The following is a 13,435-nucleotide window of genomic DNA, read 5'->3' as shown; positions in this document are numbered from 1 at the left end:
TTTTTAACATAGGGAAGAGAGCAGGGGTAACAAAATCTAGCAGGTGCCACTGTCTTCCACATTTACCCCGCCTCCGAATTATAGATTCTCGTCACTTCAACTGTGGAATACTGCACTTTTAAAGATACATTCATCATACCCTAACACTCCATACTTTGGCTCTAGCAATAAGCCATCATACCACCAAGTGGCTATCGAATGCGCATGGCTGAACAGTTATTAGGATCGTTATCACGATCGTATCATGAGGTCCTGATGAAGAAGAACAACTAATATGTCATTTACCTATCAGATTTGTATTTTTTTCCATTTCTGGGGGGGGGGCCAAAAACCCACCCCCTGATTCAAATTACAAAAAAAGTCGCCGACTTTTACATAACTTGATAAAACCTCAGACGCATAGTTATTTGTTAATTTCATCGTAATTAGGTATGGTGCAGGAGGTTTTAATTGATAAAGTACATTGGCCGAAATCCGGTGGACACGGGTTCGAGTCCCGCCTAGCATCAATATTTTTCAAGATTTTTTCGAATAGATATGTATGTTTTTGATGTCTTTCTGAATTAGATATTAGATTGTATAAAAAATTATCGACTAATATCTGACAATATCTGTGTCCAATAGATATTTTTAAGTAAGTTTAGAAACTTAGTAATTCATAATGAATCTGATTATAATCCAGTAGTAATACAATACATATTCACAGGGCTCCCTGGAATCTCAGCTGGACTCAGTGAGCATGCAGGGCCCTCACATTACACCAGAGAGAAAACCCAGCCTGACTCGCTCCCAGACGGACTCCAACATCACATATGTTACAGATGAAATCCAAGAAGCTCCGGGATCGCTTTGCTATATCACAAAAGATGGAGACATTGATTTTTTGGTTGTATTGAAGGTAAATTGAATGCTTTTTTTCTTTTGAAAGTTTAAGCCATTCGTAGCATGTCATTACTCAGTCATATCTCTGTTTAGGCGGTTCATTTTGCTGCAATGCGCGACAATCTGTGTTGGACGGTGCGAGTGATGGAAGTGATGCTAAACCTGGTGGAAGTTCTCCTAGATGTAGGAGTACTCAAAGCTGGGCGCTGCCACTCACGCAGCCACAGTGACACTCCCTGCAAGGAAAGCAGTTCTGGTGATTTCAGCACAAGCAAAGAATTTAAGGTAATTGAATTGAACAGCCGAATGAACTTAATCAACTTTATTATTTTTGTTATCTTTTTTTTACCATGTCCAATCTTAATAAGATCAATAATTATGAGCCTCCACTAAGTTTAGGATTGTATTAACAGATTTTTGTTTTTATGAGAAATGGATGTCAGCCACTTGCTCAACCTATTAAGTCCATACTCTGACTCAAACACAAATTGAAAAATAATTTGTATATTTGCCAGACCTAGGATTCGAAACTGGGTCCCACAATGTTATAGGCTGACGCTAAAGCCGCTTGGCCATATCTTAACGTCGTAATTAAGTAGGATGCCCATATAGCTTGGAAAAGTACACTGGTGTGAACCCAGCGGTTACAGGTTCAAGTCCCGTGGGGTGTTGTATTTATTTTTCTAGTGGGTATATGCCTGAGATATTTTCATGTAATGTATGTTCAATATAGCAGTGCGAAGGGTGGAGGTAGGCTGTTAAGATCCAACATAAATAGTGCACAATAAACTTTGTCAGTCATATGTATTTGTTTTTATTGAACTAAGACTACAATTTACATAAAATGGTGCTGGTTAGTTTTTAAAAATCAACTAAACCCTGCGAAAATCACACCATAATAGTTTTGGTACGCTTTGGGCGATCCGACAAAGTTGTGTACACTTTGTCATTCATACTTATGTATATACGTTGAATTAAGAATACATATTACACATGTTGTTGAAGTTCATGAAGTCCTGCCTATACCAAACAATATTAGATACAAAATATTATTCGATCTATGAAATATTCAAAATTATAAATGATTTAATGGCATGTTTTATATATTTTATAGATAGACCAGTATTTTTTGAGTATTATCTATTATTATGGCATGGTTTTCGCAGGGCTTAATTTAATTTTAAAAACTAACCAGCACCATCTGTAAATTGTAGGTTTGGTTCAATCAAAACAAATACGTATGACTGACGAAGTTTAGCATGCACTATTTATTTCGGATCTTAACAGCGTACCTCCACCCTTCGCCACTGATATATAGAATGTAACATTCTCAAATCTTGTGAATTAATCGTTGAGTTAATTAAATTTTCACTTACAACATTTTTTTATGGCCTTTTACAGACTCGTGAGACAAGCTTGATACTGGGGCAAAGCCAGGATTCCCCCTCAGTGGAGAAATGTGAGCCTCGTAGAGACAGTAGCAAAAGTACAGAATCTCTCACCTGTCCACACTACTTGATTCTCAACGTTATTATGCGGTGAGTCACCTGTTCTGATCCAGATATCACCCTAATGCTTCAAATACATTATCATCACTTTATGTGCTATCACATGCTGTCACAGTAAGCTGCCGCTGCGGGAAAGAAAAATGTGTAATGTCGTTTTTCTTGGTATTTAAAATGTTATCAGACTGATGCTGCCATCCCATAGCACATTTTGGACCTTTAAATGAACATTGTCAGTTAGCAAAATCTGTCAAAATCGCCAGAACAACAATGAGGTCACCTCATGCGTATCGCCTACACATTTTCGACTCGCGTTGTTCTTTGTTTTTAGTGGTTTTCTCTGTAGTAGTAGTGATTTTCTATTAAATTACAGTCTGCTGTTTATGTCTATTATCTATGGTCGCTTGGTTGTATTCTGTTTAAAATATTATCAATGGATACAATATCGATATACAATATACAATACAATATAAGTTATTTTAACATACGCACAAGTAGAAACTGTTAAAATTAATTGAAATTAGCATGAATGAATAATAATTCAAAATTCTAATACATTAGAGTTGGCACTCTCTATCATTGAATTTATAGAGATAGTGATCATTCAAAATATTCTTCGGAATGACGAAACCATAGACTAAATTTGTCGCCGTGACAGGACACAATGTGATGATAATATATTTGAAGCATTATAATTATCGGTAATTATTAGCGACAGGTAAATCATCAAAAGTATCTATAGCTAGACAGGAGATGGCACTCAATAAAGAGAGCTCACTATACAAATGAAGAAGTCTGGAGCATCATTAAATTCGATTTCACGATTGTAGTTGGTTAATACTAAATGTTGCCTATTCGACGCTTGCATTCTATGCTGTTTTACAGTAGTGAGCCATGGCAATCATAGCACTTTACGAAGGCTCAGAAACCCCATATACTGAGCTTCGAGAACAAATGCTTACGGCAGATACTGAGTGTGCAGTGGTATAATTTAGTTTTAGTAACAAGGAGATGAGAGAGTGGACCATGCAGCCTCTCATTACACTGAGAGTGAAAAAGCGACGTTACGTTGGATCAGGTTTGGCCACGTGCTTCGAATGCCTTAAGAGAATTTAAACCTGGCCCATTTGTTCTTCAAGCCAACTGGATTTGACTAAAAAAACTGTTGTAAAAGATTAGAATGAAAATGTACAAAATAATACTATTTTACGACAAGAAAGTATTTTATCATCATAAGGAGAATGTATCATATTATGATTAGAAAAATAAGGCATCATAATGACACATTTATTATCGAGTTTACAATTACTCCCGATTCTTTATTATCAACCTATTAGCAGCATTGTCGCCTTTATAAATTCTTAAAATAGGGTCTGCTTAACTCATCCGGTGTACTTCCTTGTACCTATCTAATTTATCTGCTCATCTATCCCTTTTTTTAATGTAATACTGTTATATTTATATATCTTTGTTTCTAAATGTCATGTTGTGAACGTCTTAAACTTATAATTTGTAATGTCCACAATATGTAAAAAAAAAAAAAAAAATTGAATTTAAGGTAGATTTATTTTCTGGTGTCATATTTTTTCAGAGTGATCCAGCAGTTGGGATGTACCCAGGGGTGTGGATCTGCGGCCCGTGGTCCTCCAGCAGAAAGCCTCCGAGTGCAGGCCCGCTGCCTGTTGGGGAGGGCCAGGAGGGCGTCACCAGGAGCCGCAGCCAGACTTCTCCGATCGGCCGCCGCCTTCAAGCCTCTACCCCGTCTCATGCCTTTTCTTCACGCCTATTTGACTTTCTGCGTGGACCCCAGCACTCTATTATCACCGATGAGTAAGATATTTTATAAGCCCTAACAATGGAGTACTTTAAAAACTGTCAAATATATTGATTGTAGTAAGATAATAATGTACATTTGAATATGTCATTTACAGATCAGAAAAGGTCCAATTCCAAATCCCCAGATGTGGCTCATGGGGGTTATGCGACAAACTTTGGGGCAGGCCTAGGCTCGGCGGGGGGGCACAGTGCGGAGGGACAAGTTGTGGAATGCATGTTTAAGATTCTCGTCACCAGACTCGTTAATGAGAGTAAAGATCTCAAGATTCAAGAAGATATTGTAAGTCATCTAAAATATAATATTGTTGTAATTAATTCCTGGCTTTTTATGCCGACTTTAGATGATACAAAAAGTGAGACAGCATCAATTTAGTACCATGGCCCCACAAGAGGGGGGCTGACAGGTCTGGGGGCCCGGCGTGGCAAATCGACCAACCATGTGACATAAAAACAGATCACAAATTCGCTCTACTAATAAAAAGAAATCGCCTGCGGCTTTATTTAACTTCAAGCATACTAACATTTAAATAATTACAAGATAAAAAGAACTTTTTTATATACAACGTTTTTAAATTCTGTTGAACCATATAAACTTGACTTGACTAGCTTAAACGATCAAAAAAATTTGTATTTGACATGTCATATTGATTTCCATAGTAACGCACGTATATATTAATAATTTAGTTGCTAGGACCCCAGACCCCTAGCAACTGATAATGGTGTCGAAATAACTTTTCATGCAAAACAGAATTAACTGAAAATTAATTCAATTCTACTAAAAGATGCCTAAAAGTATTAAAAAAATGCATTGGCATCGTGTTCTGATATATTCTAAAAGTTTCAAATGTCTAGAGCTAGTCGGGAAAAGATCGGGAAAGAAAAATCGATTGCAAGATTTGTACCGGACAAAAAACCACCAGACAAATAAGAATACGAGCTAAGAAAATCGTTGTAATAAAATATGTTTTTATGCGATGCAATTTTTGATTGTTGTGTGTTGAAATTCGACAACTTCATAATTTAAATGGATGTAGGTATTAAAAATATCAAAAAATCTCTAAGAAAATACACTGAATACATACACTTGATTTTAACTGATGATCGTCACAGTGCCTTTAAGCTTAGCGATAAGTAGAGGGCCGTCAAAGATCCTAGCCTGGGTACCCGTTTCAAGATGTGGGGGCCATGTATAGTGCATTAAAAACCATTGCCATTTACACTATTATTTGGAAAATATAGCAGGAATGAAAAAAAAACCTAGCTACATTAAAATCCAATTCGTTTCGAGAAAACATTAATTCATAGAAAAACTGATTCTGAATAATAGTCTTTTTGTTTTGCAGGTACTATACCGGGACATACGTCAATTAATGACATATGTGAAAGAAGCTCACGGTGGCGTCTTCAGAGTTGTGGCTTTAAGTGGACTTCTTGATTCTGCCGATCGGCCAAATAAATCAGACACGAATATGCAAACCACTCGAGTGATAAGGTAAGGATAATAATTTATTTAGCCTTAGATTAAAAATTACCTTTAACTAAGAATATATAATAAACAACTGGTTTATTCCATGTACTTATTTCTTATACATAAGCTCACGCCACTTCCCTCGGTCCACCGGAAACATCTCGTGACTCCTACCATGTGAGACGTGCAGTGTATTGATCACTTTTGTAGTACCGCAACAAGGTGAGGGAGGGTCGATTATGGTGATCGAAATTTTGAGACTCTGAGAAACACGTGTGTAGCACCATCATACTAGTGTACCTGTAATATTCGGTGGAGACATCAATTCTCAAAGCTCAATCGTTGAGATCTTTCGGCACATGGTGAAAAAAAAGCATTTTGGTCCTTACAGAATACATCGTTGATCTCTTTTCAATTTGTCTAAATTGCTGCTCATAGATGCTAAAAGATGCTGCTCATACGAATTCCAAGTTCACTGGAAAGACTGCCATCATCGGCAACTATTTATTTAAATCTTGTCACCACAAATGGTTTTATCTGTGCTGTATTCAGATGAAGAGCCTGTTCACAGTGATCTCCAACCGATCAATCGTCAAGGCAAGGATAACTGCATCGTCTGCATACTCCAAATAAATTGTAGCCTTTCTTCATAACAATGTTGTCACTATTAAACTTGTATTAAAAATCAATAATCAGTGTGTAATTCACTAATGGTAAAATAGTCACTATCAAAACGATCATTGTCGAAATATTATAATTATATTCGACCATGTCCGATCCTAATAAGATCATATGGGCCTCCACAGAGTAGAGGTTTGTATTAACGGATTTTGTTTTTACGAGAAATGAATGTCAGCCACTTGCTCAACCTATTAGGTCCATACTCTGACTCATATACAAATTGAAAAACAATATGTGTACTTGCCAGATCCAGGATTCAAATCTGGGACCCACGACGTTATAGGGCGTCATTTAAGCCGCGAGGGTTATTTAAAAAGTCACGTGGTAAAATTGCCAGTGCGAAAATGGCCTTGTGAATTTTACCAGTTGAACATTTTTTTCTAATTTTTTTATGATATTAAAAAAATTATTGAAATTTGATTATCTTGTTTCATTATAGGCATATCCATCACTCTGAAATCGAGGAAAGAGAATCAGACACAGGAATAGAAACAAGTTTTGTCAACGATGACAGAACCAATCGAAAATTTATGTTCAAGAAAAGAAGCACTTCCTCCACATGTGCAGTGAGTATAATGTTGAATAAAACTAATTCAAAGACGGCGGCAGAGACAGGCGGCAATACTTATACAAGATCAATAGTGCTATCTCTCTCTGTCACCACGTTTGAAAGTCTAACGATAGCAAATAGAGCAAATACGTGGTGAAACTCTCAAAATATGTTTAATTAAACTTCTAGTAGTGTCCATTCTTCAATGGGTTACAAGCTGTCATTTCAGAAATAATTAGAAAGTCTATACTATGTACGTTGATCAATTTGGCATTGATCAAACTATAGTTTATTTCGTCAGCCAGTTCAATGTGAGCGCGGACCGTGTCCGTAAACTTGTAAGTATGCAGTTTGCCGTATCACACTTCACGATCCGAAATATATGGCCGTATATTAAAGACTGTCCAACCTCTTTAGGTCGTATAGTACTGACATAAAATTCATGTATAAATAAAACTCATTTCTTGTCGGTTTACACTTTAGAGGAAGCCAGCAGCAAACATATTTTTAAAATAGCCGATATACTGGATTATTTATTAGGTTAGGTTAGGTTTTCATTCTTGAATTCATGAATTTTGCTAAATTCAGCTATGAAAATTGAATTAATGTTCATATTGAATCTAATAAAATTGGAGACCGTATAGTATAGGGTCATCTCTTTGCGATAAGAAAGCTCACGGCGAACTGTGCTACAGTGAAATGCTCTACGTACAATTTACATGTAACCAGCACGGACTACTCACATGATAAACCAATTTTAATATAATTTAGTTTATTTATTTTCAGAGTCTTCTAGAAACTGATGCATGTGACGATAGCAGCAAAACAAGTCAAAGCCCTTTGGGAAATCTGCGCAAGAAACATGCACACGCTCTGACACCGCGGCAGAGTGAGAGGACGCTGTGTGGAATGGGAGAATCTACTACTTCTAATAAGTCCACTTCTTCCAAGACAAAGAAACTGGGTGGAATAGGTAATAGAAATACATATTTCAATTCTCATAACCTTTGTGATAAAAAGCTATAACATGCGTTATTTAGCAGTTCATCATTAATTTTCTACAAACACGTATCTCAATTTTTGTCAGTTTTAAGTTATTTGATGTAATGAATTCAGAATTAGAATACGCACATATTCCACTAATAAGTATCTCAATATATACTTAATAACATAACAGATTTAAGTAGTTAGAAAAAAATCGTATCACAATAAAAGACTCGTATCTTGAGATACGTGTTTGTAAGTACATAGAATACTGAACTCCGACCGATGATTACACTAAAGTTTTTTCTCGCATGTCAAGATACGTGTTTACTGCAGTAATATTGTCGAATGATTCATAGTAAAGTTGCAACGCATACCCGTATCTTCGACAATATGACTGATCGGTTGAAAGTGTAGTACGATAAATTGAAGAAATATAACATTTTTTTCATAAAAATATGTGTAACTATTCTAAATAGATATTCCATAGAAGAAAATTTATTTCTGAATTAAAAATTGAGAGAATAAAGTAAATTTGTTGTTTGCCTCAAAAGGCACGACGAGTTGTGGTTTTTATGAAGAGAATGAAAAATGCCATAAACCTATTTAACAATTATTAAGGTAGGATTGCAATATAAAGGTCAAAAATTTATAATTTTGGATAAGTTAGGGATCGCTAAACCTGAGCAATCTCAAGTCCACAATTCAATATTTTCGGGAAACAACGTTTTTATGTTTCAAGCTTCAATTATTTGTTTTAACGTTAAATTATTTTTTCCGTTGTATTCTATGTCGAAATTAGAACCAAATGGCAATTTTTTTCAGCCGATAAATTCTTAAATGTAATAAATATAGGCAAAATAAAATTGGACGTAGTGCTACTTGTACCTCACTTTTTAATTTATTCCGCATAAGGCGCATATTTCCGTGGCACTGTCATGAGTCTACCAGATGCCACAGCATGGGAGACGCCCTCTTGGCACTTTTTGTAATAAATCGAGAGTTAAAATATTTTTTTTCGTAGGACTATGTCGCGTTTTGGAATTTGTTATCAATACATATTGTGTAAAATTATACAAAGGATACGAGCGTATTTTTTTCTCGATTTTAACCAGATGTCGACTTATCGCTTTTTGGAATTAGACGCCTCAAGTTATTTGTGGCATTATAATGCCCTATCTTTCCTTGTCATATGAATAAACATTAATGGTCACATAAAATAGTGAGACTCACGAGTACTTGGAGTAATCTACTGGAGAAGGAGAGTAGAAGACTGGACAGAGTGGAGGGAGTCTGTTTGAGATATTTCTGTATTTGTAAGAATAATGTACTTATCTAAATAAAATATTTTTTTACAGTCAAATGGTTCCGTAAACCGTACGGCTCAAGTTCATCTTCATACGGAGACTCTGATTCTCCACCTGGAGAAGCCCCTCCTCACCTGATGAGGCAGGCCTCCATGATGCCTCTCGGGGGATTGGGAGGGGGGGGGCGATCTAGGGGCGGCGGGGGAGGTTCCAGAGCAGGAAAGACCCTGAGAAGTGCGAGACGAAGGGTTGAAGATAGATTGGGAAGGCTTGGCCTGAGGAAGATGGGCAAAAAACGGGATGGAAGTCTCGAAGAATCTCCAGGAAATTGTGAGTTTATCTTTACACTAATGCATTATTTATATATTGTAAATGCTATGAGGTGTTTTTTTGTAATTTCCTTCACATATTCAAAAACATGATAGATTATAACATTTTCCCAAAAAATAGTGGCACAGTTTCCCAAATCGTGTAACCAAACCTGACTACCGTCATTTCTGACAGATGGAAGAAAGAAGTCGTATACGATTATGACTCCTTGATACCTTGACTCCAAGATAAGAGAAGAGCAGTATGCTGTATTGAAATTCCGTTATCACCTAAAGAGAACAACTACGCGTATAATAAGCGTATGATTCTATCATTGTGACCGTGCATCAGCACATTGAATTTAGATTGACTATAATTATTATTACTATATGCCGACAATGGCCGAGCGGGGGGTCCCAGGTTCGGATCCTGGGTCTGGCAAATACACATATTGTTTTTCAATTTGTGTTTGAGTCAGAGTATGGACCTAATAGGTTGAGCAAGTGGCTAACATCCATTTCTCGTAGAAACAAAAATCTGTTATTACAAACTTCCACTCTGTGGAGGCCCATATGATATTATTAGGATCGGATATGATCAAAAAAAAAAAATTAATACAACATATTTTACGGCACCTCACGGGATGGAAATGAAGACTCTGGTCCAATTAATACCTATATGCATTTATTAAATTAACATCATTACAATAGCTAATTTTTTGACATAGTCAATACAAAAAAAATATTTATTTGTACAATTTAAAAAATCCCTGTTTATAACTTGGGTCACTATTGCATTAATAATATGATGTTTTTTTAGACACAAGCCGTCGGAGCTCGTTTGAACTTGGTGAAAGTGCCCGAGAATCAGAAGTGGTGGTACTAAAAGAAAGAAGACTGGTGGAGATAGAACCCATCTACAGCGGAATGCTTCGCTTCTCCTTCCTCCTGGATACTTGTCAGCCAGGTTCCATACCGGATCCACATCTAATGGCAGCACTTCTTGACTTGGTACACTATTATATTCAATTTATAATAATTATTCATTTCAGGATAATAGTGTACCAAATCTAAAAACGTTGATATAAATTGGTTTCAAGCAATGTTCCCTCTAATTCTATGTCGCACTAGCGATAGCCTGTGACTTCGTCCGTGTGAGATACAGAAATATAATGTAATCAGATATAAATTCATAGTGAAAAAATAGACTATTTCGATTTTAATTCTTCAAACCAATGGGATCTAGACGTACTCCTTCCATCCAGTCTATGAATACTCAATCAGTGTCTTTAGATATGTACATTTATCACACTCGACTGTGAACTTGAGTGAACCTACCCGATCGACAACGGTTGGATACTCCAACAATACAGAATGGTGTAATTCAGTAAGATGAAACTAGTTCATAATATAGAATCCATATAATTGTCAGGTAATGTTTTTTATTTGAACTAAAAAATATAATGATTTTTTTTAAATCAACATGAATTTGCCAAATAAAGTAAATTCATAAGTATATACGGACCTAAAATTATTACAGGTTAGAATTAGCTTGGGAATTAGAAATACCATTAGATATTTAGAAAATACATGATGTGATTTAGAAACCACGAAAAGTCTTTATCTACACATAATGAAAATCATTTAATGTATATATTTTGTATTTTTACAGGCAAAACAAACTAATATCTTTTGGATTTGTTTTAGCCTCATACTCCAGTTGTATCGAGAGCCTGCATGCTGCTGGAGTGTGCTCATTTGGTTCACAGCTGTAACAAAGGACAGTGGCCACAGTGGATGAAAGTTGACATGCCCAACATTAGACCATCGGTTCCAGTACCAGGGAGAGGTAATATAAATACTATACAACATATCGTCACTGTTCTGGCAGAAAACACTAATTCGAAAAAATGACATATTGAGTTAGTACCAAAATGTTCCTTATTTCAAACTTTACCGTCTGGAAACCTTCTTAATAAATAAACAGTCTTTATTTTAAAGTCATCCTTTGTACGATTACTTAATAAACTCACATGATAGACCATTATTTCAAACATTTTAACAACTTCAAAGTCAAATTACTCAAAACTAGTATTCTCCAGTTAGTGTGTTCTGCCAGAACAGAGACGATATTGTATCCTATCATATGTAAGGTAGGAAAGACTCCACGCAGGATAGGGCGATACAATACGCTGACGCAAATGCTGACCACAGACAATAAGCATTTTAGCGCCTCATCTCCTACTTCTTGAATATGGAAAGGTCCGGTAAACCGGTTGATACACCCCTGTTACAGGCGGGCTTCTCCCGGTGTAAAATAATCATTTAGTAGCTCAAGTCGAAACGTAACCCTGACCTCTAGAAACGGCTTCATAAAACATCTAATCTGATTCCTTGCTCAACCACGTAAGTATTTTTTATTTATAAGTAAGGGCCTTCGTCCGGTGTGTGAAAATGACATATTGGGCGGAGGTGTAATTAAGATAAATTTAATTTAATTTAAAAAGTATAAATGATGATGGATGAAAGCGATAATTTTAAGACTAAATATAAGTATTTAAATATAATAAATTTTGCCGCGCTTGTCGGCAACGTCCAAATTTCGACGCGCCTGCGCCAGGGTCAGGCTCGTGATTCGCCGAATCAAAGATCACGCGATAAAATTTGGCCAATCACGAGAGTCCCTTTTGCTGGAATGGCGTGGGTACGCGAAGTTTGAAAAAGAAAAAAGTAATTAGTAAGCGTCCCCTTTCCGATAGGATAGGACCTGCGAAACTTATTGTTAAAACAAAATATGTAAACGTTTAAAGAAAATGTAAAATATAAGAAGACCACGTTACGAGCACGAAAGACCGTGTTTTATTTATACTCCAACCGTTTTGAATTTCTTTTTTTGTGAATCCGGGGTTCGATGGACTCCTGAGCTAGCCGCTGGACCCCGGGGATCTCAATGGCGCCTTGGCAACGTGAAGCTCGAAGAATCGCATGGATTCTTCCGAACCCGCGAAATAAAATTACGCCCGCGAACGCTAAATAAAAGTTTATGATCCAGGAGCCGGAACAACCAAGAAATGGTTAACTAAAAAGTGGACTCCGACGTGACCCTTATCAAAGAAGAAGTGCTGTCTCCAACATCAAACCGGGAGAGCCCTCTGGTGTTCGAAGACAGTCCACATACGGAGCTGACCGCGCCTAGCGTCGTGCTGGAGACCGTAGCACCAGCGCGTCTCCAGTACGACGAATGGCTGCACAAATCCCACCTATGGAGACCAGACACATCATCGACGGTATCCAGCAAGGAGGGCTCGTAGAGGCCACGACCCACTCACGACGAAAAACGGCGAGCAAAATGCCGATTTTCCTAGGGTAGCACTAACATGTTGTGTACCCTATTCGACCACGGGATATTCGGTGAGAAGAGAAAAAGGAAACGGGAGGCCAGGGAGCCTCAAAAGAGGGCTGAGAAGGCGCGCAAGCTGAGAGGAATCAAAGAAGCTGTGCGGGCGCAGGCTCGACCACGAGGAGATGAAGCAGGACCAGTCGCCAACCCTCGAGTCAAGGGTGAACGCCGAGTTCCTGTTGGAAGTGAAATGTGTAGATTATACGAATAAAACATCCGGAAATTCTTCTAATTACGGATATAAAGTTAATTAAGGACCCACTTTCTGAGCCCTATAATCTTAAGTTCGTTAGTACGAAAAATGTACATTCTAGTTTTAAAAATAACGCTTCGTAGAGTGACGCCAATTCTTTCCGTTCAAATAAAGTAAATATGAATGAATTCGAAAACATTAACATTGAAAATCGCAAACAATTTTATAAACGGGAAAGAAAGGATATTCTACAGTAGCGCGAAACCTGTTTCAAAGTTACGCCGTGCTAATAATTTGAATCCAAAGAGAAACGAAGAAAAT

General features: G+C 37.0%; 1 protein-coding gene across 1 annotated transcript in view; it reads left to right on the top strand.

Annotated features, from left to right (window-relative positions):
• The window catches only part of unc80 (unc80, NALCN channel complex subunit), a 104,043-nt gene that overhangs the window by 29,545 nt on the left and 61,063 nt on the right, over positions 1–13,435 (top strand). Inside the window, exons 16-26 of the mRNA XM_085945058.1 lie at positions 707–898; positions 976–1,167; positions 2,284–2,420; positions 3,979–4,217; positions 4,349–4,503; positions 5,567–5,715; positions 6,812–6,938; positions 7,709–7,895; positions 9,265–9,543; positions 10,342–10,532; positions 11,229–11,370. Coding sequence (XP_085801184.1) covers positions 707–898; positions 976–1,167; positions 2,284–2,420; positions 3,979–4,217; positions 4,349–4,503; positions 5,567–5,715; positions 6,812–6,938; positions 7,709–7,895; positions 9,265–9,543; positions 10,342–10,532; positions 11,229–11,370 — 1,990 coding nt within the window. The remainder of the gene's footprint in view (positions 1–706; positions 899–975; positions 1,168–2,283; positions 2,421–3,978; positions 4,218–4,348; positions 4,504–5,566; positions 5,716–6,811; positions 6,939–7,708; positions 7,896–9,264; positions 9,544–10,341; positions 10,533–11,228; positions 11,371–13,435) is intronic.

This window comes from Rhyacophila brunnea, unplaced genomic scaffold, assembly GCF_057557595.1.
Source record: "Rhyacophila brunnea isolate RB1 unplaced genomic scaffold, BYU_Rbru_1.0 scaffold_18, whole genome shotgun sequence".
Classification (NCBI taxonomy): Eukaryota; Metazoa; Arthropoda; class Insecta; order Trichoptera; family Rhyacophilidae; genus Rhyacophila; species Rhyacophila brunnea.
The sequence above is the reverse complement of the archived record's forward strand: the minus strand, read 5'-3'. Positions and strand labels throughout refer to the sequence as shown.